Source organism: Apostichopus japonicus, chromosome 22 (genome assembly GCF_037975245.1).
Source record: "Apostichopus japonicus isolate 1M-3 chromosome 22, ASM3797524v1, whole genome shotgun sequence".
In the NCBI taxonomy this organism is placed as follows: Eukaryota; Metazoa; Echinodermata; class Holothuroidea; order Aspidochirotida; family Stichopodidae; genus Apostichopus; species Apostichopus japonicus.
The window spans coordinates 26,698,896-26,725,402 of record NC_092582.1 but is presented as its reverse complement, the minus strand read 5'-3'; the positions used below and the strand labels follow the sequence as shown (position 1 = coordinate 26,725,402).

Sequence of the window (26,507 nt, the reverse complement as noted above, 5' to 3'; positions counted from 1 at the left end):
CACACGCCAAGTTGAATGCATCTAGGTTCCTTGCTTTGCAAAAAGCAAGGAACCAAAAACAGTAAACAAAGTACAAGACAAAAATATAAGCAAAAAATGAGCAACAGTGAACAATTAATTATACAGTTTTTATCAGATGAGTCTTGAGAGAGCGTTTAAAAGAATCAAGAGATGGACTGTGATTTACATGTTCTGGAAGGCTGTTCCACAGAGAAGGGGCAGCAGCAGCAGCAAAAGCTCTTTGCCCCATGATTGATTTAATAAATAACCCAGATTAAATAATACATTGATTTTACTACATTACAGTTGCATAGTATTTTGACTATTGCTGATACATTGATGGAACACCATCTTGTGGCATATCTAACACTAAGCACAGCTTTGAAACGTAGCTATGTCTTATTGTTATATTTGTCACTTTATTCACCTGGTATGTTCTGTTTGTTGACTTTCTTTGATCCTGAAGATCAGATTTGGCACTAGAACAAATCCCAGTAGTAATTCTGTTGGAAGAACTGGTGGTTAACCAGTGTAGGTCTTTCATTTTGATAGGCCACCTCTGTAATAGTAAACTGCTCCAATGGCAACGTGTCATGAAGATAAAAGTAGTGCCTGCAAAGAAGTAGGCCAACTCATTACCTGGAGAGAAAACACCAAGAATATTGAATAAGAAAACAGAAAAAAATCATGTCTACAACACAACAGCAATCAAGCCAAATTACAGTGAACATTACACATTAATTTCTTTTCTCATTTAGTTAAACCCTTAGTTACAAGTCGTACAGACTTAAAACACATTTTTGGGATAGGGAAAATTACTACAGATTCAATTTCTCAAAGCAAAATACATCTTTAGCTTTACTATATCACTACACCATTCAATGTCTCAAAGCAAAATACATCTCTAACTTTACCATATCACTACACCATTAAATTTCTCAAAGCAAAATACATCTCTAGCTTTACCATATCACTATACACCATTCAATGTCTCAAAACAAAATACATCTCTAGCTTTACCATATCACTACACCTTCAAATGGTGTAACTACATATACAAGAATTAAATGACTGTCAAATTTGGAAGCGTGAGATAGTAGTCGCGAATACACTTTGGAATTGGGATTAATCGTGCTCAAGACCTAAGTTGCGATTACTCAACTGCAAGCTATCACTACACATAATCTGCTTTTGAAAAGTAGCCTAACCTATTGAAAAACACTAAAGCAATTATTCAGCAAATATTGCAATAACTACCGCTTCTCACAATGCTACTCTAGCACTGTGCTGTGTTAAAAATCAGCAAGCACCTGCTCCGATCAGATTCATGCGTTTGTTTGTCAGTGATATGCTTTCTCTGCAGTGCAACAATCAGTCTAAGCAATGTTTGATCATTGCACATAATCGCAAATTTGTAAGATATTCATCTTTTACGAGAGCCAAAGTATTTGTCATTTCTTCAAACATGTTTACAATTACTTCACTACTGGCCTGGTTCACATTTATTGGATGTCTGATCGAGTGTGTCGGTTGTTTTGTAGTTTAATTTTACAAACTGGCTATTCTTACGACTAGTCGTAAGAATAATTTATAAATACGCATGCGCAGTTGCTTTACCGTGGCTATTTTTACGACTAGGAGTACTATTTTTATGACTAGGAATAACAATAATTCCCGGTTAGGGTTAAGGTTAGGGTTAGGGCTAGTGTTTAGGGTGGTTTCAATTGTTTTCCGCATACATTACTTTCCGCTGATTACTTTCCGCTGAAAAAAATTCTTCTGCGGAAAACACCTTTTCTTCACTTACCTGTACACTATATTTTTCCGCAATTTTAGGATACCAAATTCAGGCAGGATGATTAAAATAACATGAGAAAGTATCAAAGAACGTCGATCAAGGATGGTTAGACTGAGTTCATATCAGAAAATTTAAGCTGCTTATAATTTAGAGGAGGCTTGGGGTGTTTGTAATTAGGTCTTATTAAAGAAGTATGAGGCGGTTGGCGGATAAAAGGGCAAAGGGACGCCCGCGTTATGAAGGATTGAGTATCTAATAAAGTATTAAAACTGCGGTCCGCGTAATGATGGTTTAAAAAAAAGGTGGTATCTTTGATTTTCGCTGGAAATGGCTGTATAACTAAGGCATGTCGAAAACTACAACCCAAAAGGGTGGCGCTGTTTAACTAAAATTAAACTTGTGCTTACAGCCTAAGCTAGTGCCTACAGCCTAAGCTACAACCTTAGCTATCCTAAATCTAGTCTCGAAGCTACATTTTATCCTGTTACAGTCAAATCCTATCTTCTCCATCTTCCTAAATCCTTCCATGTGCTTAATCATTTCAGTAAGTCATTCTGTTCCTCCCAAAAAAAAACGGTACTTTCCGCTGAAAAAAACGTTGTTTTCTGCTGACAAATTTGTTTGCGGAAAACACCGTTTTGTTTCAGCGGAAAGTAACGTGTGCGGAAAATAACGGTACCCGTTTAGGGTTAGGGTTACCCCTACTACATGCGCAGTTGCTTATTTACTTTCCTGCGCTTGAATTATAAATCATTGTTACGACTAGTCGTAAGAATAGCCACGGCCTTAATTTTAATGTATAAAATATGTGCCTACTATCGCGCTAGGCTAGAACCATGAACAAACGTCCTTCTACAGGAAACTCTTGCATACTTATCATACAAGGTCCTGTATCCATTCATTGTTTGGACATTTGCCTTTATTAATATTAGTGCTTTATCTGGACCTGAGAAATCCATCGTTGCTATGTACACTGTGTTGTGGGTATTGACTGTACTGTAGCTGCATGTATTGACTGTACACTACTCACTAGTGTCTAATTACAGACGGTAGCGAGCTGTGTGTATTTTCTGGGATAGATGGTGGTGTCTAACACTTCTGTTACACATCATTCGAAACTAGGTCATATTACCGTCATCAAGCGTTTCAAGTATGTGCGCGAGTCTTCACTCCCTTTTTGCCTAACCCTGGGCCTACTGTAACTTGTAAGGCTAAGTGATAGTTATACCTAGGCCATAGGCGTACAATACGCGCTCGTACGATTCTTCCTAGCCTAAAGTTAGGCCTAACGTTAGGCTTTATTAATTTCCGAAGTTAAGCCTAACTTTCTAGCGTTGTTTATTGTATCATTTTCAATTAACCGGTGCACGTCAGTGATTTCTTTTGCAAATTGATTGTAAATGAATTACTAAAACTCACAATAGCTTCAACGCTAGATGCCTTGTCTTACATTATCGGAAAAGACGCAGGAGCATGTGTATCAGGTCCACAAGTGATTGTGTAATAGTAACGGCAAAGATTGAACCTGGAGAAGAATATACGATAGTTCTGCCTTGAGGACCATATTTTCTGTTCGTGTCAAGTGAGCCCTCTACTTTTGAGTAAATCCATAGCCATACAGTATATATTTATAGGGTTCTTGGTAAATCCAGACCCTTCCTGTCGCTGAGTAAACCGAGAGCCGTTTGTATATGCAATGGCTATCGGCTTTGAGTTATGGATAAACCACAGTAATATTCATTATTAAATTTAAAAACAAATTAATTTGATATCATCAAAGTACTTAATGATATCTGCAAATATGTAATGATATCATCAATCGATTTAATGATATCATTAAATAATTACTGTATCATTAAATATTGAACGAAAAGGAAAACGGCTTGCCATACGACCGTAGTCTAAAAATTCATCCTGGACAGTCACAACAAGGGTTAACAGCCCACTGAAATGGTAAGATCGCTCTCAGCTTTGCTCGTTTACAAGGGCAATTGAATAGGAGGATCGCTGTCAACATGTTCGAATTTCTATCCTTTCCGACACTGAACTTACCGAATGTCCAATTAGTAACACTTCTGTGCAGTGGCGTAGCCAGGATTTTTTTCAGTGGGGGCACTGGGGTGGCTTGACCATTTCCTGGGAGGGCGTCTTGTTACTATCTAAGCGGAGCGCCACCATAAGTTGGCGAGCAGCGTACCGAAAATTGTTAGCTAAAAAGGCCTCCTAGATCGTTGGAAATGACACTTCCCAGGCCTTGTTAGCTGCTCTAAAGTTTTCTCAACATACTTTACTTTGAGATCCCATGTCTTGATATGGTCATCAAATAGTTTAGTGAAATAAAAGGAAAAAAACAGTCTGGTAAGTTATTTTGAAATATCGTAACATATCTTTTGTGAGTTTGACACCGGCATTGACATTTTTCGACAAATCTGCAAATTGCGAGTGGAAAATAAGGAAAGATTGACTGGGCTTTCAGGCAAGTAACATACTGAAATGACCGAACTATATGTCTGTCAAACTGACATCAAAGATTGCGTCTGAAATATTATTAGGGTGATAGACTGATTGGCCGGTAGTTCTCAGCGAAAGTATTGTCTCCTTTCTTGAAAATTTGTTTTTTTAGCGGAAGAGCATCAGGTTACGTCCCAGAAGTGAAAACCCGATTGAAAATGTAACGGAGTATTGAGGCAATAACGCGAGCAATGATGTGAGAAACCGAAATGAGCATTTTTTACCTTTTCTTCTTTGGCATTTCAGTACCTGGAAACCACCTTTCTATAAGGGTATAGTATAGCTCACTAGCTTGTTTGATCAGTTAATGCGCACTGGTTACATGATCCTGATTGGTTGTTTGTATTAGTACTTATTCAGGCGCGTAGCGAAGAATTTGCCAAGGGAGGGGCGAACCTGTAGGCAAATTATCAGAGCCGTAAATTTTTGACGAAAATGCCTGCCAGATCGCTGGATATGGCACTTCCCAGGCCTTGCAAGTTGCATCTAAGCATTTTCTATTTTGAAATTACTAATGATATCATAAAAACGTACAAAAAATATTCTCAAGGGGGCGGTCGCCCCTTCGCCCCCCCCCCCTTGGCTACGCGCCAGTATTTATTTGACGGTCGTTAACATGCGTTTTCAGTACAGTGCGACTACTGTAAATGTCTTCTCGGCCTATGCGCTATGTCACGTCAGGTTTTTTCAGCAACTATAGCCTACTGCCGGTCCGCGGTCGGAGGGTCGTTCATGAGTGGTCATCATGGAGATTCGAGACCATTCAGACAAATGATATATTTTTCGCACATGTAATATTTTTCGACACCCAAAATCCCAGTGGCAGGGCGACTGGGAGCGACAAGTTTTCACGAGGGCGGGGGCTGTCGCCCCCCCCCCGCCCCCCCCCCCCCACCCCGCCGTGGCTACGCCACTGCTTCTGTGCAAGGGCAATTTAGAAAATACAAGGCACTGACGTGTCTGTATCCCGATTCCATAGATTTAGCCCTAGTCCCCACAAAATGGTCAAAGCTTTCATAAACCAGAGAATCAAAAGGCTCCGTGATTCCTTGCAACTTTTTTTTTACAGTTTATGAGAACAATCAATGTAATCAGACAGTTCTTTAATTAATAAGGGGATCCATTTAACACTGCGTAACTTCACCAATTATTTCTGTCATCGTGTTCACAATGTTTCAGACTGTGAACTCTCTTACCATCGGTTGCAAGACCTTGGGCCTCTAAGGAAAACAATATGGTTCTTGTACCCAGCGAGGTGGATCGACATATACTAATAATGAAGTAAATCTAAGCTGTACCATTTGCTTGAGCATGGAGCTCCATCGTTTGAGTTACAAGTGTCTAAAGGTTCAACTTTGACCTCATATGACCGTTGACATTGTAGTACTACTAGTGCAACTGTAAAGTTATGGTTGTATTATACGGTTACAGTATAGTTACTAGGTCTAAGGCTATATTCAATTGCTAGGATAGCAAAGTAGACTTCGACACAAGTATTGGTGATAGCAAGTTTTGTTGGGACTGAGATGACAGTTGGCTCTTGCTGTTTATCCAGTAGGCCTATATGGGCCTAACTGATTTGAATTGAGCTAATTAAGAAGCCTAAGATGCAACACGACAGAGTCCTTTTACCTTCCAAGCAAATGACGATGAGGATTAAATGTTTGTGGTAAATGTATGCATCCTGTTTTGAGGCTATAAAGTAAAAATTGTAATTCACATGTGGTACACGTGCATGCATCACAGAAGACATGTGAGAGAACTTGGAAATTAATTTGCAATTTTAATGAAAACAATGTAATATTACAGAAGACAGATGCAAACTGTAAGTAGATAAATCAATGTACCGTGGCAGACTACTAAAAATGCTGCAATAATTAACGTTGGTGGGCCTACAACTAAGATGGTTCCTTGTAAATAGTCAGGAAGTAAAGAGAAATATATTTGGGGAAGTTCTATCAAAGTCGGTTTACAGATGTAATATGAGTAGGTTTTGACTTATTTCCAAGCACCTGCATCATCAAATTATACACAGTAATAACAGCTTCTCGGGTTGTTTCAATACTGTACCTTTCAATTAAACAATTCAGCAATTTGTGGAAGATCCTTCACTGAGCGCACAAAAAAATGTTAAAGAAAATGTTTTTCCACAACATGACTTTGCAGTTTTTATTATTCACTGAGCCTTTGTCTAAGGTGGCTTTAAGGTTCCATTTGAATATTAACCCCTTTCCAACAAGACTTAACAGCGCATTGCTGTTGTGGCCAGCCTTAAATTATTGGTCCCCCTCCATAAATTATTGGTGCACCTCCAACTCGGAGTGAAGGCTCGCCAGGGTCCCAAAAATGTTTGTAAAGTCTTCTCCCTACATTTCGTTCTAATAAAAGTTAGCATGTGAACGATATAGACGGATTGGCTCTGTGCTCTAGATACATAATTAAGGTCCAAATGTAAGATTGTACAACATTTTGGAACACGCTAGATTTTTTCTCTCAAAAAACAACAGCTAAATACCCCTGAGTGCATGTTATTCATTTCAACTAGTATATTCCCACACAATAGGAGTTAATCTGGAGCATCAAGTGTTTCTCTGTGTGAAAATGAAATAATAATTTGACGATAAGGTAAGGATTTCGTCGAAACCTCGTAACTAGTACCACCTAGGCACCCTTTGCGCGAGTCCTTGTTTTGTGTATCAAGATGGCGCGAGTGACCTTCAAATGCTGCAAAGCGTCTTGTTGTCAGCAGGTGCTATATGGCCTCTATTTATTCATTTCTGTATCACAACCCAATCACGCCACTCAATCAACATAGGGTTAGTACCCTTTCAGAACCGCTTCTCTAGTTGCCCGCACAGCAAGGGCGACGGAACCGGGGGGGGGGGCACAGGGGCTTTTCCTCAGGTTAAAAATGTGCCCTATTTCTACATAAAAATTTCTAAATAAATAAATAAAGAGTTTACAAAGCGAAACCCACGTCGAATGAAATATTTCGGGAAGTTTTAAATGTTTACTACCACATGCGTAGGAGCCCAATTTGATTTGGGGGGGGGGGGGGCTGTAACGAAAAATATTACCAGAATTTTTCGCGCGCGTTCAACATGTTAATGTGAACATCATATAGGCATGCGTTGGTTATTACATCGCATGACAATAACATACAATCATTTGCCGTGTTATAACCCTTCCTAATTGGTTATAATTGTTGGGAAAGTCGTTACAATAAGAAAAATATTACCAGAATTTTCGCGCGCTGCGCGCGTTCAACACGTTAATGTGCACATCATATAGGCATGCGTTGGTTATTACGTCGCATGCCAATAACATACAATCATTTGCCGTGTTATAACCCTTCCAAATTGGTTATAATTACTGGGAAAGTCGTTACAATAATAATGATCATAATAATATCAGTTTAACCATTGAAAAACACATAGAAAATTATTTTTCTTTCAGTATTTTGACATATTTCATTTGCTTTCATGCATGTATCGATCGCGTGTGCAGGGACTTGGACTTTATAATGATTTTCCAATTTCCCAATTTGCACATTAGATATTGCAGTGCTAGTATGCATTGTTTATTTGAGGGGGGGGGGGGGGGGTGGCGTTGATGGAGTGATGTGTATACGCAAATAAGATAATACAATAAGAGTTATAAAGGGTACTAAATATCAGGCTGCATCAGTCCAATCGAATTTCTGCAAAGTGCCCTTCGACGTTGGTGCCCCCCAGATTAAAAGTGCTTCCGCCGCCCCTTGCCGCACAGCAAACGTGAATTACTTCAGCACCGTTAAGCTGCATTCGTAATAGGTACCAGGGGCGTATCCAGGATTTTCTAATCCGGGGGCGCGAATTACTATCTAAGCGGAGCGACACCATCGGTTGGCGCGCAGCGTACAAGAAAATTTCTGGTTTTTATACCCCCCAGATCACCGGAAATGGCACTTCGCGGGCTTGAAACTGACCAAAAAGATGTACACTTTTGCCTGAGAACCAAGTATTTCCCAATAGTTTTTTCTTATCTATAACCTTTTTGTAGATTGTCACCAGTCACACATCATGTTCGAACTCATCATATATCCCGTGGATCATTGCTTTTGTAGGTGATTCTACATCGCGGCCCACAATACCCGTAAGCCCCACTTTTCTAGGTTTCATGACCATTATTTGTTCAGAATTTGAAAATTCACAATTTTCGTGAATAAAGACACTTCAAAACGTACCCATAATGTTGCACAAAATATCATCTATGGACAACCAATTTAGGAAAACCTCCTTCAAACCCTAACAGATCGGTCAAAATTGCACCAGTAGAGGGAAGTATGATGAAGAATGTTGGTCAGGGAATTTTTCGAAAATTCAGACGGCTACTAAAAAATTTCGTTGAAGGAAATAAAAAATATACCAGAAATTTCCGTAACCGAACACTACACACATCGACAGTCTGGAGCATGGGCGCAGATCAACCTGGATAATGGTGGGGCGCGTGTCTGTTCTCTGATATCTAAGCGGAGCGCGACCATGTGTTCGCGTGTAGCGTAAGATTTTTTGGGGCAACTATAACCTCCCAGATCGCCGGAAATAACACTTCCCAGACCTAATGATGCTCCCATACCTCCTTAAGTTTTAAATTTCATGGCTTAACAATTTAGTTTGGAGAAATATATGGGCGTCTGCAGAAACAAAAATCAGGGGACAAATAATCCAAGTAGACTTTTGTATACGATGGGTCTGGGGTCCTCTCCCAGAAAACAAATATAGACTGCCGCAAATGCAATTTCCGTCCTATATTTAACAACTGTGGATAAAATATAATAAAATGAGAACTGTTGCATGTCATTTGCACAATGCTGGATCAAACTGCGCCAAAGTTCAATACAGGGGAACTTGAAATGCAGCTATTGGTCAAGACAAATTGGTGGGGACACGGTATATCATGTCCCCACTACTGAAAAAGTTGGTGGGAACGCGTCCCGCTGTCCTCACCAGGATCTGCGACCATGGTTTGGAGGCTGTTCATCGTGGAACGCCATTTTCATGCTCACTGATATGATATGATATCTGCTGTTTGCTTTACAAATTCTAATAATTATGTCACTGTTCCTCTTTCTCTTCTTGCAGTTTTTTCTAATCCCTCCTTTTCTCCTTTTTCTCTCTTTCTTCTTTTTCTTTTCCTTCCTTCCTCCCCTTCTTTCCCCTCTTTTTTCCCATTTTCCTTCTCTCTTTTTTTCTCTCCTTCTTTTCTTACCCGGGGGGCGCGCGCCCCTAACACCCCCCTGGATACGCGCCTGGGTACATATCCACACCTGCCACGGAGTTACTTTTCTACAAGCTACAAGATTTACATGTGGTGAGAACCTACTCCCTCTTCCTTTTTTGGCGAAGGGTCTTATCTTCTCCTGGTCACAATCTTTGGTAATGTCATCACACTCGCAATGACGTAATTAGGTAGAAAAGGCAAGAACAAGTAGTTACGGTTGACGCTGCATTTACATACATGCGTTATCATATTATTTGTACAGGTGGCATTTAATTCATTCATGAAGTAGATAAAAACGTGTTATGTCACTAAAGAGTACTCTATACAATCGCCCAAGTTGGATGGTTTCGCTCACTTTCTTTGTAAATACACCCAAAACTGTGACGGACGACGACAAAGAGAGGGCAGCAACGAATGGGAGGAATCTACGCAGCTTATTAGCCTAGCTGAATACTATATGTAGAAATTTAACCTTAATGTGCCAAAGTCCAAGTATAAGGAATAATTTTTAGGAGTTGTCATCTTTCTATCGCTAGTCCGGTTTTCAATATTCGGCGACTGAAATCTCTGTAATTCTGCAGTGAAGGCTATATTTATAGTGTTGTCAGCTCCAGTAATGTCCGACTATGATAATGCTAACCAGCTAATGGGTCTAATAACCTTAATAACTGGGTCTATATATATATATATATATATATATATATATATATATATATATATACAAGCACAACTACCTCGGTAAACAGCTGCCATCCACGTCACTGTACCAGAAATATTCCGTACATTCGACGCATTTGCTCCTCTGAAGTTGATTTTGATTCCCGCACTAAAGAACTGTCACAACACCTCCTAAACAGACAGTATTTCCGGGTACTATTGAAAATGCCATCAAAAAAGCTAAAAGCAAACCCCGTACATTGACGTACAAAACTCGTCAAACCAGTTCTTCTGCCCAATTCAGCAGAAATCAGTAAGTCGCTTTGACTTCACAGTTCACAACCATGCCGACACTCTTCTCTGTAAAATAGTTTCAATTCCTGCTACTCCTTGTCACTTTCGGTGATCATGCACTGAAGAAGAGCTAGTTTTGCTCGAAAGCTCTGCACAAACCAAACATTGGCTAATTTAGTTTCAATCACTTACCTCATTTAATTATTGTATCTCACTCCAGATCCAGCCTTTCTCTAAATACAGCATAGTTTTTTAACAGTTTTTCCGTTATTCCTATAAATATATATATATATATATATATATATATATATATATATAGAGAGAGAGAGAGAGAGAGAGAGAGAATCTGGGGGTTTGTAAAGTTGTAAAATTTTCTGGTACGCTCCGCGCCAACCGATGGTGGCGCTCCGCTTAGATAGTCTTACGTTCAGGCGCAGCTGGACCAGTCAGACCCCCCCCCCCCGTCACAAATCCTGCATCCGCCCCTTATATGTATATATATATATATATATATGTGTGTGTGTGTGTATATATATATATTAACAGAAACTTGTGTGAAGACCTAATTAATAGCCTATAACATGTCTCAGAATACATATTTTGTCTGGGATTATCCCACTGACTTCCATATGGGAGTCCGCCTCATAGACCTGACAGGACCACACCTGTCTTTTTAAAGACAATTCTGGGTTCGTCCCTGGTAGGATATAGAACCTGCATAACTGGTGGATTGTGAATTCATAGGCTATACACAAACAGTAGTGGCTTTGATTTGTATTTCTGATAGTTGCTCTCTAAGACTGTTAAGGCTTGATTGAAGTATTATGTGGACCCATATGCGCATGCTCGCAATGAAGTAAGACAATACAGAAGAATTTGTTCCTACGTAGCCTTTGTTGAGGCGTATCGACCAATTTTTCTTAACCAAATGCGCTGGGTCGATTCTTTCTATTCATCACGCTATGAACGATTCGTTCCTGTGATATGCACAGTCCTTTACTGTGAAGCGTATGTAGAAAGGGGAGGAAAATATAACAGCCGTAGCAATTTCCTATTTTTATGTCGGGAGAATCATTCGCGTCGCTGAGCAGACTCAGCAGAGTCTATAGTTCCTACCATGAGAACTCACTGCTGTTCTTCTGGATTTAGCTACCTGAGTCTCTTCGCTAATATCCCGATCGGGCCGCAACACTGCACCGGAATATTTGCGGAACAACCCGTGGGGCACGTCGAGGGCCTGATTGGGCCTCTGGAAGAAAATATGTCACCGGCCACCTTTTGAAATCTTCATTTCCAACGTAAGTGTGATGAAACTGAGAGTAAATTTATATTTTCCAGAGCCCTTTAGTCCATTAAGTACATCATGTGGCACCTAGAATACACGATGAAGTCTTTTTACATGAATAGACGGCGTCGTTTGACTTCTCTCCTGGATTAGGTCTCTTGGTCTACATTGTGCACGGATTATGTGGTAGTGGACACTGGCGTAGGAAGGTATTTTTGTCGGGGGGGGGGGGGGGTCTGATGCATGATGGATTCTGATCGCCGTCCTGGGAGAGGGGTCTTAAAAAATTTCCAAAGGGGAGGGGTCACCCCTCCCATTTGGAAATTTTTGAACAATTAGAGGCCATCAGATGCTGTTTAGTGCCACAAATGTCTGAATTTGTAATAAAAAAAAGTCTTCAAAGGTGGATCGATTCCATACCGCTCCACTCATCTTGCGTGCATTTGCCAGTGAAAAGTATGGAGGGGCGGAAGTATCATTCCGCCCCGCCCCGCCCCCCCCCGCTTCGCAAGTCAGAAAACCCCTTTTTTCATTTCCAAATGAGAAAAAAATCTCATTTGGAGCACCAAATTGCATCTAAGGCCAGGTGAAAATGCAAAATTATTTACAAAATGGAGTGGGTGTTGAAGTGTGCTATATTGCACCAAATTTCATTTGAGGCCACCTGGAAATGCAAAAAAAAAAAACAAAGGGGAGGGGGACACCCCCTCCCCTCAGACCCCTCCCCCAGGCCGGCCGTCAGTCTTCAGCCCCCCTTACTCAAAAGTACCTTCCTACGCAACTGATCATGACTTATTTTGATGGTATGCTCAAACGCTAGCGAATTTCCCGCGGAGATAGTGATTCCCAATAATCGCAGTACTAAACACTAACAGTCTGAACAATTGTGAAAGACTACGTTCTGAATTTCAGAAAATAGTTTTAAAAATGAAAGAGGTTTTACCCTCGACGACTGGGGGGCGGAAGCATACTTCCGCCCCCATGTTTTCAGGTGGGGATGTCGCCCCCAGCCCCCCCCCCCCCACTTTCTACGCCCTTGGTAGTGGATGACCATAATAACGTTCGCATACACAGGTAGCAGAGATGTGTCACATAAAAGTTTCACGCATGTACTATACATTAGGTGAACCACGACAAAGGTTTGCGTTTCAGTCACAGTGTAGCGAAGTCAATGACCTACTTTCAATGACGTAAACGTTGCCTTGTTTCAACCGTTTTTTATTTCTTCGTTCATTAATACCTTTCATACCTTTTTTGTTAATAGAGTCAGTGTTTCAATACACAATCGCTCAATATTTGTCTTCATTTTGATCATATTTGTCCGCATACTATTCGAAAGATTTACCCCTTGTGATCTATATAAAAGAAATTTGTGAAGTGACGTTGGTTTATTGCGATTGCGCATTATGTTACTGTGTTTTGGGTAGGTGCAAAATAATCGAACGAAAATGACATCTTCCTTTGAGCAACTACATATCAAACTTGACCGAATCGAAGCGAAGTTGAAGGAAGAAAACCAACGGAGGAAAGAAAAACCGAAAGATATGGATCCTCAAAGCGGCCTCACTAAACCTCTGCGACTAAATGGTCAGATAGTGGTTCAATAGGGTTTACTATTTTCTTCCGTTCTTCATTTCATAGCAGCCTATCCTAACAGTAATATCTTTCGTTAGGATAGTAGACAATAACTTTGAAAACAATAACATTAGGCCATGATTCCTGTCCTGTTCTAGTCGTAGCAATACACTATTTGTCTATTGATGTTTTCAGGCTAGTCTTGGAACATTCAGTTGTTAGTGAATTGATTATTAAAATGAGAGACTGTTACAAAACCGCAGAGAAGCAGAACAATTTTCATGTGAAACTAAACTAGCGATAACCAGTAACGTAGACTAGGCCAAGCCATAATTGAGTTTTAATTCGACATAGGCTAGGCCAAAAACCTTAAGGCCTAGGCCTATCTTAGACTAAACCCAAGCAACAGGTCTAGCCAGGGCAACTGATGAACAGTAAGGTTAGACCTAAGGTGTGATCATTTAAAAATTGTTTTAATACACATATTTAGCCTAAGGCGGGTGAATGGAACGGTCGAAAAATTAACTCCTGGCTGCCTAGACCTATTTTCTAATTTCGGTCGGGTTCTCCTATGTACCCTTTCATTATTCACCCTAGACCTCACTATGAAGGGGATTCATAAGCTTAATGTTACCATGCAGGCCTTCAGTTTTGTATTAATTATGTAACAGCCACTTTGTAAGAATTTTTCTTCCTGGCTAGTAAGTAACTTGGCTACTGTAATACGAGTTCATGTAGTATGGTATAATATGGTAATTTTGCATGTTCCTAAAGTCCTGTTTTATGTTATACATGCAGACCCGTCAACTCTCCCGGTTTTACCGGGAGACTCCCGGTTTTTACCCGAATATCCCGGCCTCCCGGTTTCATATTCTATTCTCCCGGTTTTTTAATGTTTCATCACTTGCGACATTTTTGAAAATAGCCAACAATTAGTCCTAGCTTAGTAATTCCCCACAGTAACGCTGAACAGGAAAGGCTATTCAGTGTAGTTCTCAAGAACAAGACAGACAGTCGGTCAAGTCTCAAGCTTGATGGGACTATCTAGCATACTAGCCATTAAGTCACAGTACCCAGAGTCCACTGTTCCCTGTTTCAAATGGAAGCCTACTACAGAAACCCTGTAGAAAGCGAAGCGAGCTGCTGTAAAATACAACAAGAAACACTGATTGCATGATTCTCACACTGTATTGAATAAGTAGACTATATACTTATTTAGGAGTATTTATATCAATTCAGTTGAAAATGACAAAGCTCCCTATTTTCCCCTTGTTCTCCCTATTTTTTGGCCCTGAAAAATGTTATTCTCCCTATTTAGGGGTCAAAAAGGTTGACAGGTCTGTACATGTGCAGTTGCAATGATAGACTCTGTAGTTGCTGTTTTCATTAGTCAAATTGTAACCATTTTTGCAATCAGAATTGTGATCTACAAAGCCTTAACGAAAACAGCTAAAATTTCCACAAATGTTGAAAGTAAAAAAATTGTATTTGAGACACTTTCATGGATTATTCCACCGATTTAGCTGAATTATACAGTAAACTTCAACCTAAGGGCAAAGTTAGGTTTTCACTGCTCGTAGCAGTTTGACTTTTGACATTTACAAGTATAATTTTCTCTATTTTTGGCAGAATATGGTCAAACCATTGATGGAATCACATTGCTAAAGGATAGAACTAAACAGCAGAGCAAAAGCAGGTTGTCATCACTGCTATCCTTTAAAAGAACATTCTGCCCAATTAATTCCCATTGAGACAGTTCATTGACAAGTCTGCCAGGCTACTGCCTTTATGGTACAGTTTTAAGACATAATATTATTGGGGTTTGGCTAGCACACAAATCACTCGCCAAAATGTCTCGAAAGCGTAGTGCATTTTGCTGTTTGCCAAAGCTAAAATTCTACTTGTGAGTTGAGCAAATTTTGTTAGGCCTGGTACAGTATTGCTTTTAATGAGTTAGCACCTATTGCTCTGTGATAGACCTCCAGATCTAGCCAAATAATAACAAAGCATAATACTAACATTAGCAACAGTGACTTTTGGAGTAGAGACCACAAAAGTTGTATTGGTAATTAATTAACTGATTAAAACATTCCAAGCTAATTTTGTGTAGCAGAACACTTTGATGGAATTAGACCCCAACCGGGGCATTGCCCATGGACCCCACCATGGGCCCTAAGGCAGGCACATGGACCCCACCTGTAACTGTGTTGCGCTGCGTGCTGACTGATGCCTTCGGCGTTAGTATAGTATCACCCACAAAGTTCAGTGATATTTGTTTCGATCCCAGGCTCATCACTGATACTGTGCAGGTCTGTTTAGTCATATTAGTTTTAAGTGTATACAGCTCATTACATGATGTTTGATGTCAGCGTATAACTGTTTTTTTATTTGAAAATGCAATTATCTGTTTGTTCTTTAAACCCCTACAGATCTAAAGGAAAGAAAAGCCAAACAACCAAAACGACCGTATGTGTTCGGACCTATGCCTATTGCCCCTACAACGGGTCATGACAAGTTCGCAAGGTACACCTCAAGTCAACGTATTTGACCATACCTGTCATGTCATACATGTCATGTACTACAAGTGTAACTGCCTCATGAAGTCAATCTCAACTACAGTCTAAATAATCTCTTTTTGATACTAAATTGTGTACAGTAAATAATGACACATTCATGACAATGTACTTTTCCCCCAGAATTTTTGCATATTAGCATCCTCCCTCCTTTATTGTGTCGAGCATTAGCATACTCCATCCTTAGTGTCGAACAGTAGCACCCTCCTTCTACAGTGTCTGACATAAGCACTCTCTTCTGTGTCTTACTTTAGCATCTAAGCTTAATGCCCAGGCTACTAATCCAAGCCTGGTACAGTAAGTTTGGAATTAATAGCAAGTATGAAAAGCATTTACCAAAAACAAGAGACAAATTACTCAACGATATATTCATGTTCAGGATATTGTTGGCAGCTGTTAAATAATATAGCTAATACACAATTCAAGGAAGTTTTCATATGTTGGATAAGTTTGGCATTGCTCCTAAGTTAACTGTACAGTGTGTGTTGCTATTGTCACATGATAATCTTTTCTCTTCATTATGTACAGTGATATAGATCATAAGTTGCAGGAAATTATGAAGCAGACAGGAAAACTGACAAAAAATGGCAAGGTGAGTTGCCCAGGTCAATGCATACTACTAAAAGCATGAACATTGATACATGTATGTCAAATACAGCAGATTGACTTTATAGCCTACAGTAAAATGGCAAGGTGAGTTGCCCAGGTCAATGCATACTACTAAAAGCATGAACATTGATACATGTATGTCAAATACAGCAGATTGACTTTATAGCCTACAGTAAAATGGCAAGGTGAGTTGCCCAGGTCAATGCATACTACTAAAAGCATGAACATTGATACATGTATGTCAAATACAGCAGATTGACTTTATAGCCTACAGTAAAATGGCAAGGTGAGTTGCCCAGGTCAATGCATACTACTAAAAGCATGAACATTGATACATGTATGTCAAATACAGCAAATTGACTTTATAGCCTACAGTAAAATGGCAAGGTGAGTTGCCCAGGTCAATGCATACTACTAAAAGCATGAACATTGATACAGGTATGTCAAATACAGCAGATTGACTTTATAGCCTACAGTAAAATGGCAAGGTGAGTTGCCCAGGTCAATGCATACTACTAAAAGCATGAACATTGATACATGTATGTCAAATACAGCAGATTGACTTTATAGCCTACAGTAAAATGGCAAGGTGAGTTGCCCAGGTCAATGCATACTACTAAAAGCATGAACATTGATACATGTATGTCAAATACAGCAGATTGACTTTATAGCCTACAGTAAAATGGCAAGGTGAGTTGCCCAGGTCAATGCATACTACTAAAAGCATGAACATTGATACACGTATGTCAAATACAGCAGATTGACTTTATAGCCTACAGTAAAATGGCAAGGTGAGTTGCCCAGGTCAATGCATACTACTAAAAGCATGAACATTGATACACGTATGTCAAATACAGCAGATTGACTTTATAGCCTACAGTAAAATGGCAAGGTGAGTTGCCCAGGTCAATGCATACTACTAAAAGCATGAACATTGATACACGTATGTCAAATACAGCAGATTGACTTTATAGCCTACAGTAAAATGGCAAGGTGAGTTGCCCAGGTCAATGCATACTACTAAAAGCATGAACATTGATACAGGTATGTCAAATACAGCAGATTGACTTTATAGCCTACAGTAAAATGGCAAGGTGAGTTGCCCAGGTCAATGCATACTACTAAAAGCATGAACATTGATACACGTATGTCAAATACAGCAGATTGACTTTATAGCCTACAGTAAAATGGCAAGGTGAGTTGTCCAGGTCAATGCATACTACTAAAAGCATGAACATTGATACATGTATGTCAAATACAGCAGATTGACTTTATAGCCTACAGTAAAATGGCAAGGTGAGTTGCCCAGGTCAATGCATACTACTAAAAGCATGAACATTGATACATGTATGTCAAATACAGCAGATTGACTTTATAGCCTACAGTAAAATGGCAAGGTGAGTTGTCCAGGTCAATGCATACTACTAAAAGCATGAACATTGATACATGTATGTCAAATACAGCAGATTGACTTTATAGCCTACAGTAAAATGGCAAGGTGAGTTGCCCAGGTCAATGCATACTACTAAAAGCATGAACATTGATACATGTATGTCAAATACAGCAGATTGACTTTATAGCCTACAGTAAAATGGCAAGGTGAGTTGTCCAGGTCAATGCATACTACTAAAAGCATGAACATTGATACACGTATGTCAAATACAGCAGATTGACTTTATAGCCTACAGTAAAATGGCAAGGTGAGTTGTCCAGGTCAATGCATACTACTAAAAGCATGAACATTGATACATGTATGTCAAATACAGCAGATTGACTTTATAGCCTACAGTAAAATGGCAAGGTGAGTTGTCCAGGTCAATGCATACTACTAAAAGCATGAACATTGGTACATGTATGTCAAATACAGCAGATTGACTTTATAGCCTACAGTAAAATGGTAAGGTGAGATGCCCAGGTCAATGCATACTACTAAAAGCATGAACATTGATACAGGTATGTCAAATACAGCAGATTGACTTTATAGCCTACAGTAAAATGGTAAGGTGAGATGCCCAGGTCAATGCATACTACTAAAAGCATGAACATTGATACATGTCATATACAGCAGATTGACTTTATAGCTTATACTGTTTGGTGTAGGCCAACTATCAACATTGCACTACTTCCTTCAAACTATATTAATACCAAAAGTCTAAGACAGAGCTTGAAAAGGGAAGAAGATTGACCAGCTTCCTAGGTTATTCCACTTAACTTTAAAAAAGTATTGAAAGTTCTTGAATTCTTTGGAAGAGTTCATTTATGCAATAATCTCTGATGTCAAACATGGGCTATATCAAGAAAGTTGTAGTTTCCTTTAACATTGAATGATTATAACCTTGGACAATGGTTCAGTGTGATGGGATGATAGTTCATGGTAGGAAGGTACGAACAACTGACCTATTCAAAAATCAAAATATGATTTCAATTGTGGAAGTTTCCTACTGTAGTTGAGTTTCTTGACTGTTATTTTGTATTGTAGTACCATGAACCAAAAAGTGACATTAAAGTTCTCCAAATGTAGGTTAAATATAGATTACAAATTTGATTCACCAGAGAGGCTGCTTGTTGTCGTCACAAAATGGGATGATGTTGTGTAATTATTTATGTTCTACTGTTGCATATGTTTGGCTATTAATTTGAAAATTGATTTTATTGCAAAATTGAATAATGTTGTATATTTGTAACTCATGACTGTTCTACTCTACTAATATAGAACTTGTTGATTGGAGGAATTTTCTAGCTTCTTCATATCAATAGTTCTTCCATTATGGTTCTTAGGTGTACAAAATCACAGTCGATAGCCTGGACTTTGTCAAGGAACTTGGAACTGGCAGCTGTGGTCATGTTGTTGAAATGAAGCACAAAGAATCAAATGAAATAGTGGCTGTAAAGGTAAGATCATGTAACCCTCTATTGGACAAACATTGTCAGTATTAACATGCTGCAAGAAGAATTAACTGCATGAAAAGAGTTTGTGATCAGTTCATTTCTGCAATGGATATACAGTGTGACAAAGTAATGTGCAGCTGCTATGCAGAACATAGAGAATTACTAGTGTCCCTTTGAAAATGACAATAGCAATGTTTTTCATTTTTAACATAAGCAGTTGCTTACATCTAACATGTTTCTGTCACTTACTATGATATAGTTTTCACCTACTATGTTAGTCTGATCATTATTCATCGCACTACATACATAGGCGTACTACAGCAGGTCAGTACGCCTATGTTAGTCTGTATGTTAGTTAAGCTTGCACGGTAAACCGGTTTTAGTACCGAAACCGGTTTTTTCCAACCGAATTTCGGTACTATTTTTTATTTTAAGAAAACCGAAAAACCGAAAAAACCGGAAAAACCGAAATGTGAATTGCAAATACTGGAAAAAACAAAGTTTGTTGACTTTGGTTTCTCCTATTTACAGTTCTTTTTGCAATATGAAAGTAAATTGCAACAAGGGAAAGCTTTTCTGAAAGACGACATAGTCAGCTACGATCGGCACACGCCATAACCAGTGCTTGAGCGTGGATAGCTAGGCCTAACATTAGGCTATGCAGCCCTTATATGCGTGCATCAGTTAGGTACCTTGTAGTATTGAACTGACCTTGGTGGCCAACGTTAGTAGTTGTGAGAAGTACACACTCAAATGACGAGATGCAGTTCAAAATAAATTGTTATATCCGACGTGTTTGTCCTCTTTGTTTTGTTCTTATTATTCAACTTCAATTTAATAGTAGAGGATATGGAGAAAATCTTTTCAAACACATTGATCACAGTTCGTGTTCAAAAAATGAACGTTAAAACTTGAAAGGTACATTGCGCAATCCACAATACCATACGACATGTACAGTCACAGGATGGCGGGGGGCTCTGGGAGTTTAACAACTAAGATGCAACAAGTAACATTAGAACAATGACCAATCACGGGGGGGCTCTGAGTTTAACAACTAAGATGCAACAAGTAACTTTAGAACAATCACGGGGGGGCTCTGAGTTTAACAACTAAGATGCAACAAGTAACATTAGAACAATCACAGTCCATTATTCACAAGAGACACCTGGCGTCAGGCTTGAGTCAAGGAATATTAAAGGAGTAAAAATGTTGCATACATGGCTGGAAATTACAGATGTTGCTGTTGGGACAATTCTCCTTTGTATGCTAATAGATTTTACTTTCTTTGTAAGTTTCCTTTAAACATTTCTTCTTATCAGTTATCAGACAAGGCGTCTCTCAGTTGGTTTTTTGTTTGCGTTGAAGAACACATGTTTCCAACTTAAACGTTAACAATTTATATTCTTTGCCGACCTAATCCCCGCTTTTGCCAGGGATATTTTTCAACTTGTACTTGAAAGTGTAGACGGTAAATTCTCTTCACTCCTTGAAGAGAAATTTATTTTACCGCCAAGATACCACCCGCGAACATGGCTAGAGCCTCATGCAATTTGGTACCTTCATTGGACCAATCATATTGTAAGGCATTTTTTTTACGATCTCCAATTGGTCATAATGGGGTTTACGCTCGGCGCTCATCTCCGAAAATATAACATATAATATAACATTTAACATGAACGTGATATTTTTTTTCTGAACACGAATTTGAACTTCGTGAAGTACAGTAAACACAAGACAAACGATACGTGTACGTGATGTTAAAACTTTAAGAAAAATGTTTACTAACACATTTCTTTTCGACATATTTACTTCAGTTTAGTTAACGTGGGTTATAAAGTGACAGTCATGTAGGCAGTAACATTTCTTGAATTTATTCTTCTTATTTTTAACAATTTACTGCGAACGAACATACTTGAACACGCTGTTGGTAAAGCTTCAAAAATACGCTTCTTAGCGATCGAGATGTGGATGTTTTCAATGCAATTCGGGAGGGGGGAAAAACCGGTTTTTGAGCCAGATTCGGTTTTTTGCTAGAGAAAAACCGGTTGTAAGTTTTCACGAAACCGTGCAAGCTTAATGTTAGTATGTTAGTCTGATCATTATTCATCGCATTACTCCAATGATGCTTCCCTATGTTATTGCAATGATGTTCAGGCGTACTACAGTAGGTCAGTACGCCTATGTTAGTCTATATGTTAGTATGTTAGTCTGATCATTATTCATCGCATTACTCCAATGATGCTTCCCTATGTTATTGCAATGATGTTCAGGCGTACTAGGTCACTACGCCTATGTTAGTCTATATGTTAGTATGTTAGTCTGATCATTATTCATCGCATTACTCCAATGATGCTTCCCTATGTTATTGCAATGTTGTACTAGGTCAGTGTCATGGTATTTCCTCGGACTATTTGAGGTCAATAATGTTAAGTTTTTCTTTGTTAGGTCAGTCATATAAAGCCTTCCTATGTAAGTCTGATGATGTGTGTCCCTGACTATTTTAAGGCAATGTGTATCCTTTACTATGTTAGGTCAATGATATAAAGGCTTACTATGTTACCTCTAATGATTCCCCCTATTATGTTAGGTCAATGATATGAAGGCTTACTATGTTACTGTAGTCTAATGATTCCTCCCCCCTATTATGTTAGGTCAATGATATTAAGGCTTACTACATTAGTCTGATGATGTTTCCCCCTATTATGTTAGGTCAATGATATGAAGGCTTACTATGTTACTGTAGTCTAATGATTCCTCCCCCCCCCCCCCTATTATGTTAGGTCAATGATATTAAGGCTTACTACATTAGTCTGATGATGTTTCCCCCTATTATGTTAGTTCAATGATATTAAGGCTTACTATGTTACTGTAGTCTAATGATTCCTCCCTCCCCCCCTATTATGTTAGGTCAATGATATTAAGGCTTACTACATTAGTCTGATGATGTTTCCCCCTATTATGTTAGGTCAATGATATGAAGGCTTACTATGTTACTGTAGTCTAATGATTCCCCCCCCCCCCCTATTATGTTAGGTCAATGATATTAAGGCTTACTACATTAGTCTGATGATGTTTCCCCCTATTATGTTCGTTCAATGATATTAAGGCTTACTATGTTACTGTAGTCTAATGATTCCTCCCCCCTATTATGTTAGGTCAATGATATTAAGGCTTACTACATTAGTCTGATGATGTTTCCCCCTATTATGTTAGGTCAATGATATTAAGGCCTACTATGTTACTGTAGTCTTATGATTCCTCCCCCCCTATTATGTTCGTTCAATGATATTAAGGCTTACTACATTAGTCTGATGATGTTTCCCCCTATTATGTTCGTTCAATGATATTAAGGCCTACTATAGTAGGTCCACGATGTTAAGCCTTATTATGTTAGCGAATTGATGTTTCCTCCACTGCATTAGGCCAACATGTTTTCCCTAACTTATTAATCTACTATCTAGATGTTAGGCTGATGATGTTTTGTGGATTTACTAAGTTGGCTATATGACCTTTAGTTTGGTTCATTAGGCCAATAATGTTAAGTAGTCCAGTAAACTCTTCGCTTACTTTGCTCTCCTTACTATATTTTTGCTGGCAATCTGATGTGTTTGTGATTGTTTTCATGCAGACTAGTCTTTTACTGAAAACTGGTAACTTGGTAAGAGAATTGCAGTTGGAGCAGTTATCAAGGAAAAAATAATTACTGAAACTGATTATAGGAAGTTTCTTAGAACCTAAAGCTTCTGCCACAAAAAAAATAAAAGATATCCTTGACTAGTAATTTGTTTTTAGTAAGACAACTTGCAATGTTTGTGAGTCAGAAAGGATACATACTGTTCAACACAATATAACATTAAAGGATACATACTGTTCAACATAATATAACATTAAAGGATACATACTGTTCAACAATATAACATTAAAGGATACATACTGTTCAACATAATATAACATTAAAGGATACATACTGTTCAACATAATATAACATTAAAGGATACATACTGTTCAACATAATATAACATTAAAGGATACATACTGTTCAACATAATATAACATTAAAGGATACATACTGTTCAACAATATAACATTAAAGGATACATACTGTTCAACATAATATAACATTAAAGGATACATACTGTTCAACATAATATAACATTAAAGGATACATACTGTTCAACATAATATAACATTAAAGGATACATACTGTTCAACAATATAACATTAAAGGATACATACTGTTCAACATAATATAACATTAAAGGATACATACTGTTCAACAATATAACATTAAAGGATACATACTGTTCAACAATATAACATTAAAGGATACATACTGTTCAACATAATATAACATTAAAGGATGCATACTGTTCAACAATATAACATTAAAGGATACATACTGTTCAACATAATATAACATTAAAGGATACATACTGTTCAACAATATAACATTAAAGGATACATACTGTTCAACATAATATAACATTAAAGGATACATACTGTTCAACATAATATAACATTAAAGGATACATACTGTTCAACATAATATAACATTAAAGGATACATACTGTTCAACAATGTAACATTAAAGGATACATACTGTTCAACAATATAACATTAAAGGATACATACTGTTCAACATTAAAGGATACATACTGTTCAACAAGATAACATTAAAGGATACATACTGTTCAACATAATATAACATTAAAGGATACATACTGTTCAACATAATATAACATTAAAGGATACATACTGTTCAACATAATATAACATTAAAGGATACATACTGTTCAACATAATATTTATTAAAAGTGTTCTGTCTAATACTCTTTGACTTTCTTCCCCCTCCCCCAACACCCTCCCCCAACACCCTCCCCCAACACCCTCCCCAACACCCTCCCCCAACACCCTCCCCCAACACCCTCCCCCAACACCCTCCCCCAACACCCTCCCCCAACACCCTCCCCCAACACCCTCCCCCAACACCCTCCCCCAACACCCTCCCCCAACACCCTCCCCAACACCCTCCCCCAACACCCCTCCCCATAGTTCACGGTATACTGAATTATTTGGTATGGTAATCTTCTGCTTCAAATTGTCTGTATGCATGTAACTCACCCTCCCCCTCCCCTCCCACCCACATCCTCTACCCAACCCTATATCAGAATAGAACATGAATGTGAACCAGTGCATACATGAACATAGTTTCTAATGTTGTTTAACATGGTCTCCTTGAATGAAGATACAATGCTACCACTGTTTGCCCTCGTACTTCAACAATAATATAAATTTTGTGACAATAACATGTTACTTTAGTCTCAAGACATTTTATCCCACTTTTTAGCAAATGAGAAGATCTGGCAACAGAGAAGAGAACAAGAGGATATTGATGGATTTGGATATTGTTCTGAAGAGTCATAGCTGTCCGTACATTGTGCAGTGTATGGGAGCAATTGTCACACCGGTAAGACCATCACCTTCAGTTGTTGCGGTCATAAAGTATGTATGCACAGTGTGATGATAATAAATAGTAGCAAAGAAAGAGTGTAGGGTAAGAGATCAGTATGTTCATGTCTATAATGGAATAATGCATAATCAGGCTATAAAGCAAGTTGAAGAAGGTAAGGAATACCAAATTAGGTAAAAATGTTACAGAGTCTGGCAGGAGATAGAACATGGAGGAGCTATAGAAGTATGTATGCACAGTGTGATGATAATAAATAGTAGCAAAGAAAGAGTGTAGGGTAAGAGATCAGTGTGTTCATGTCTATAATGGAATAATGCATAATCAGGCTATAAAGCAAGTTGAAGAAGGTCAGGAATACCAAATTAGGTAAAAATGTTACAGAGTCTGGCAGGAGATAGAACATGGAGGAGCTATAGAAGTATCACCTTTTGTTGTTGCCACTGTAAGTTATTTAAATGAAAGGGTTCTGGCTTAAGATTTTTCATGACTAGTAAAAGAGAACCATAAGCCAAGCAACATGATGAATTTACATTGGATTCTTGAATCATTGATAGCTGAAGTTGTCACATTTTGTAGTACTACTATATTTTGATTACTAGTTTCATGATTGCCTTACAGAGTGAAGTCTGGATCTGCATGGAACAGATGTCAACTTGTCTGGACAAACTTATAAAAAAACTTAAAGAGCCCATACCAGAGCAGATTATTGGCAAAATGGTGGTTTCAGTACGTTTGTATATGCCTATTTATGATAGTTTGTTTTTATTTGTCTTTGAGGCATGTTTTAACAGTCTGATGTCCTTTCTCAGAATGGCTCAGATGCTCATCAAATCAAAATTTACTCTGATTAATTACTTTTGAATGAAGAAAGGATAGATTGAAACATTGATGGCTGACATCTTCACAACAGTTTCATCAAAAAACAAGGTTATTGGTTCCATTCTGTTCTAGTCAAAATTGATTTGCTCTTGTCGAATTTGACAAGACTAGACCTACCAAGCTTCCATACAATAGCAGCTTTTCGGTCATTAACTACATCGAGTCTAATCACGAGCTGACTGTGAATACACTTTGTACAGAAAATGACTCAAGTAGCCTGAATGAATCAAACCTGATATACTTTGTACAGTACATGGCTCAAGTAGCCTGTATGAATCTAACCTGATATACTTTGTACAGTACATGGCTCAAGTAGCCTGTATGAATCAAACCTGATATACTTTGTACAGAAAATGACTGAAGCAGCCTAAATGAATCAAACCTGATATACTTTGTACAGTACATGGTTCAAGTAGCCTGTATGAATCAAACCTGATACACTTTGTACAGAAAATGACTCAAGTAGCCTGAATGAATCAAACCTGATATACTTTGTACAGTACATGGTTCAAGTAGCCTGAATGAATCAAACCTGATAAACTTTGTACAGTACATGGTTCAAGTAGCCTGTATGAATCAAACCTGATATACTTTGTACAGTACATGGTTCAAGTAGCCTGTATGAATCAAACCTGATATACTTTGTACAGTACATGGTTCAAGTAGCCTGTATGAATCAAACCTGATATACTGTACTTTGTACAG

General features: G+C 38.4%; 2 protein-coding genes and 1 long non-coding RNA gene across 6 annotated transcripts in view; 2 read left to right on the top strand and 1 right to left on the bottom strand.

Annotated features, from left to right (window-relative positions):
- LOC139963533 (folylpolyglutamate synthase, mitochondrial-like) overlaps positions 1–3,373 on the bottom strand; it is a 50,982-nt gene extending 47,609 nt beyond the window's left edge. For all 3 annotated transcript variants that reach the window (XM_071964378.1, XM_071964376.1, XM_071964377.1), the window contains exons 1-2: positions 3,218–3,373; positions 428–639 (exon numbers count right to left, since the gene is read on the bottom strand). Coding sequence is in view for 2 of the 3 variants with exons in the window: in XM_071964376.1 (XP_071820477.1) it covers positions 428–595 (168 nt within the window). In the remaining variant the exon portion in view is untranslated. The remainder of the gene's footprint in view (positions 1–427; positions 640–3,217) is intronic.
- An 8,267-nt stretch (positions 3,374–11,640) lies between these two features.
- The window catches only part of LOC139964303 (dual specificity mitogen-activated protein kinase kinase 7-like), a 45,364-nt gene continuing 30,497 nt past the window's right edge, over positions 11,641–26,507 (top strand). Inside the window, exons 1-6 of one of the 2 annotated variants that reach the window (XM_071965800.1) lie at positions 11,641–11,820; positions 15,812–15,905; positions 16,484–16,547; positions 19,343–19,456; positions 24,801–24,920; positions 25,542–25,649. In XM_071965800.1, the coding sequence (XP_071821901.1) occupies positions 15,865–15,905; positions 16,484–16,547; positions 19,343–19,456; positions 24,801–24,920; positions 25,542–25,649 (447 nt within the window). In that variant the 5' untranslated portion in view covers positions 11,641–11,820; positions 15,812–15,864. Of the gene's footprint in view, positions 11,821–12,980; positions 13,395–15,811; positions 15,906–16,483; positions 16,548–19,342; positions 19,457–24,800; positions 24,921–25,541; positions 25,650–26,507 lie in introns of those variants that run through there. The other variant, XM_071965799.1, reaches the window with a different exon arrangement.
- On the top strand, positions 19,463–21,716 carry LOC139964307 (uncharacterized). The gene is made up of 2 exons (XR_011791942.1): positions 19,463–19,777; positions 21,622–21,716. It is a non-coding gene; the product is annotated as an uncharacterized lncRNA (long non-coding RNA).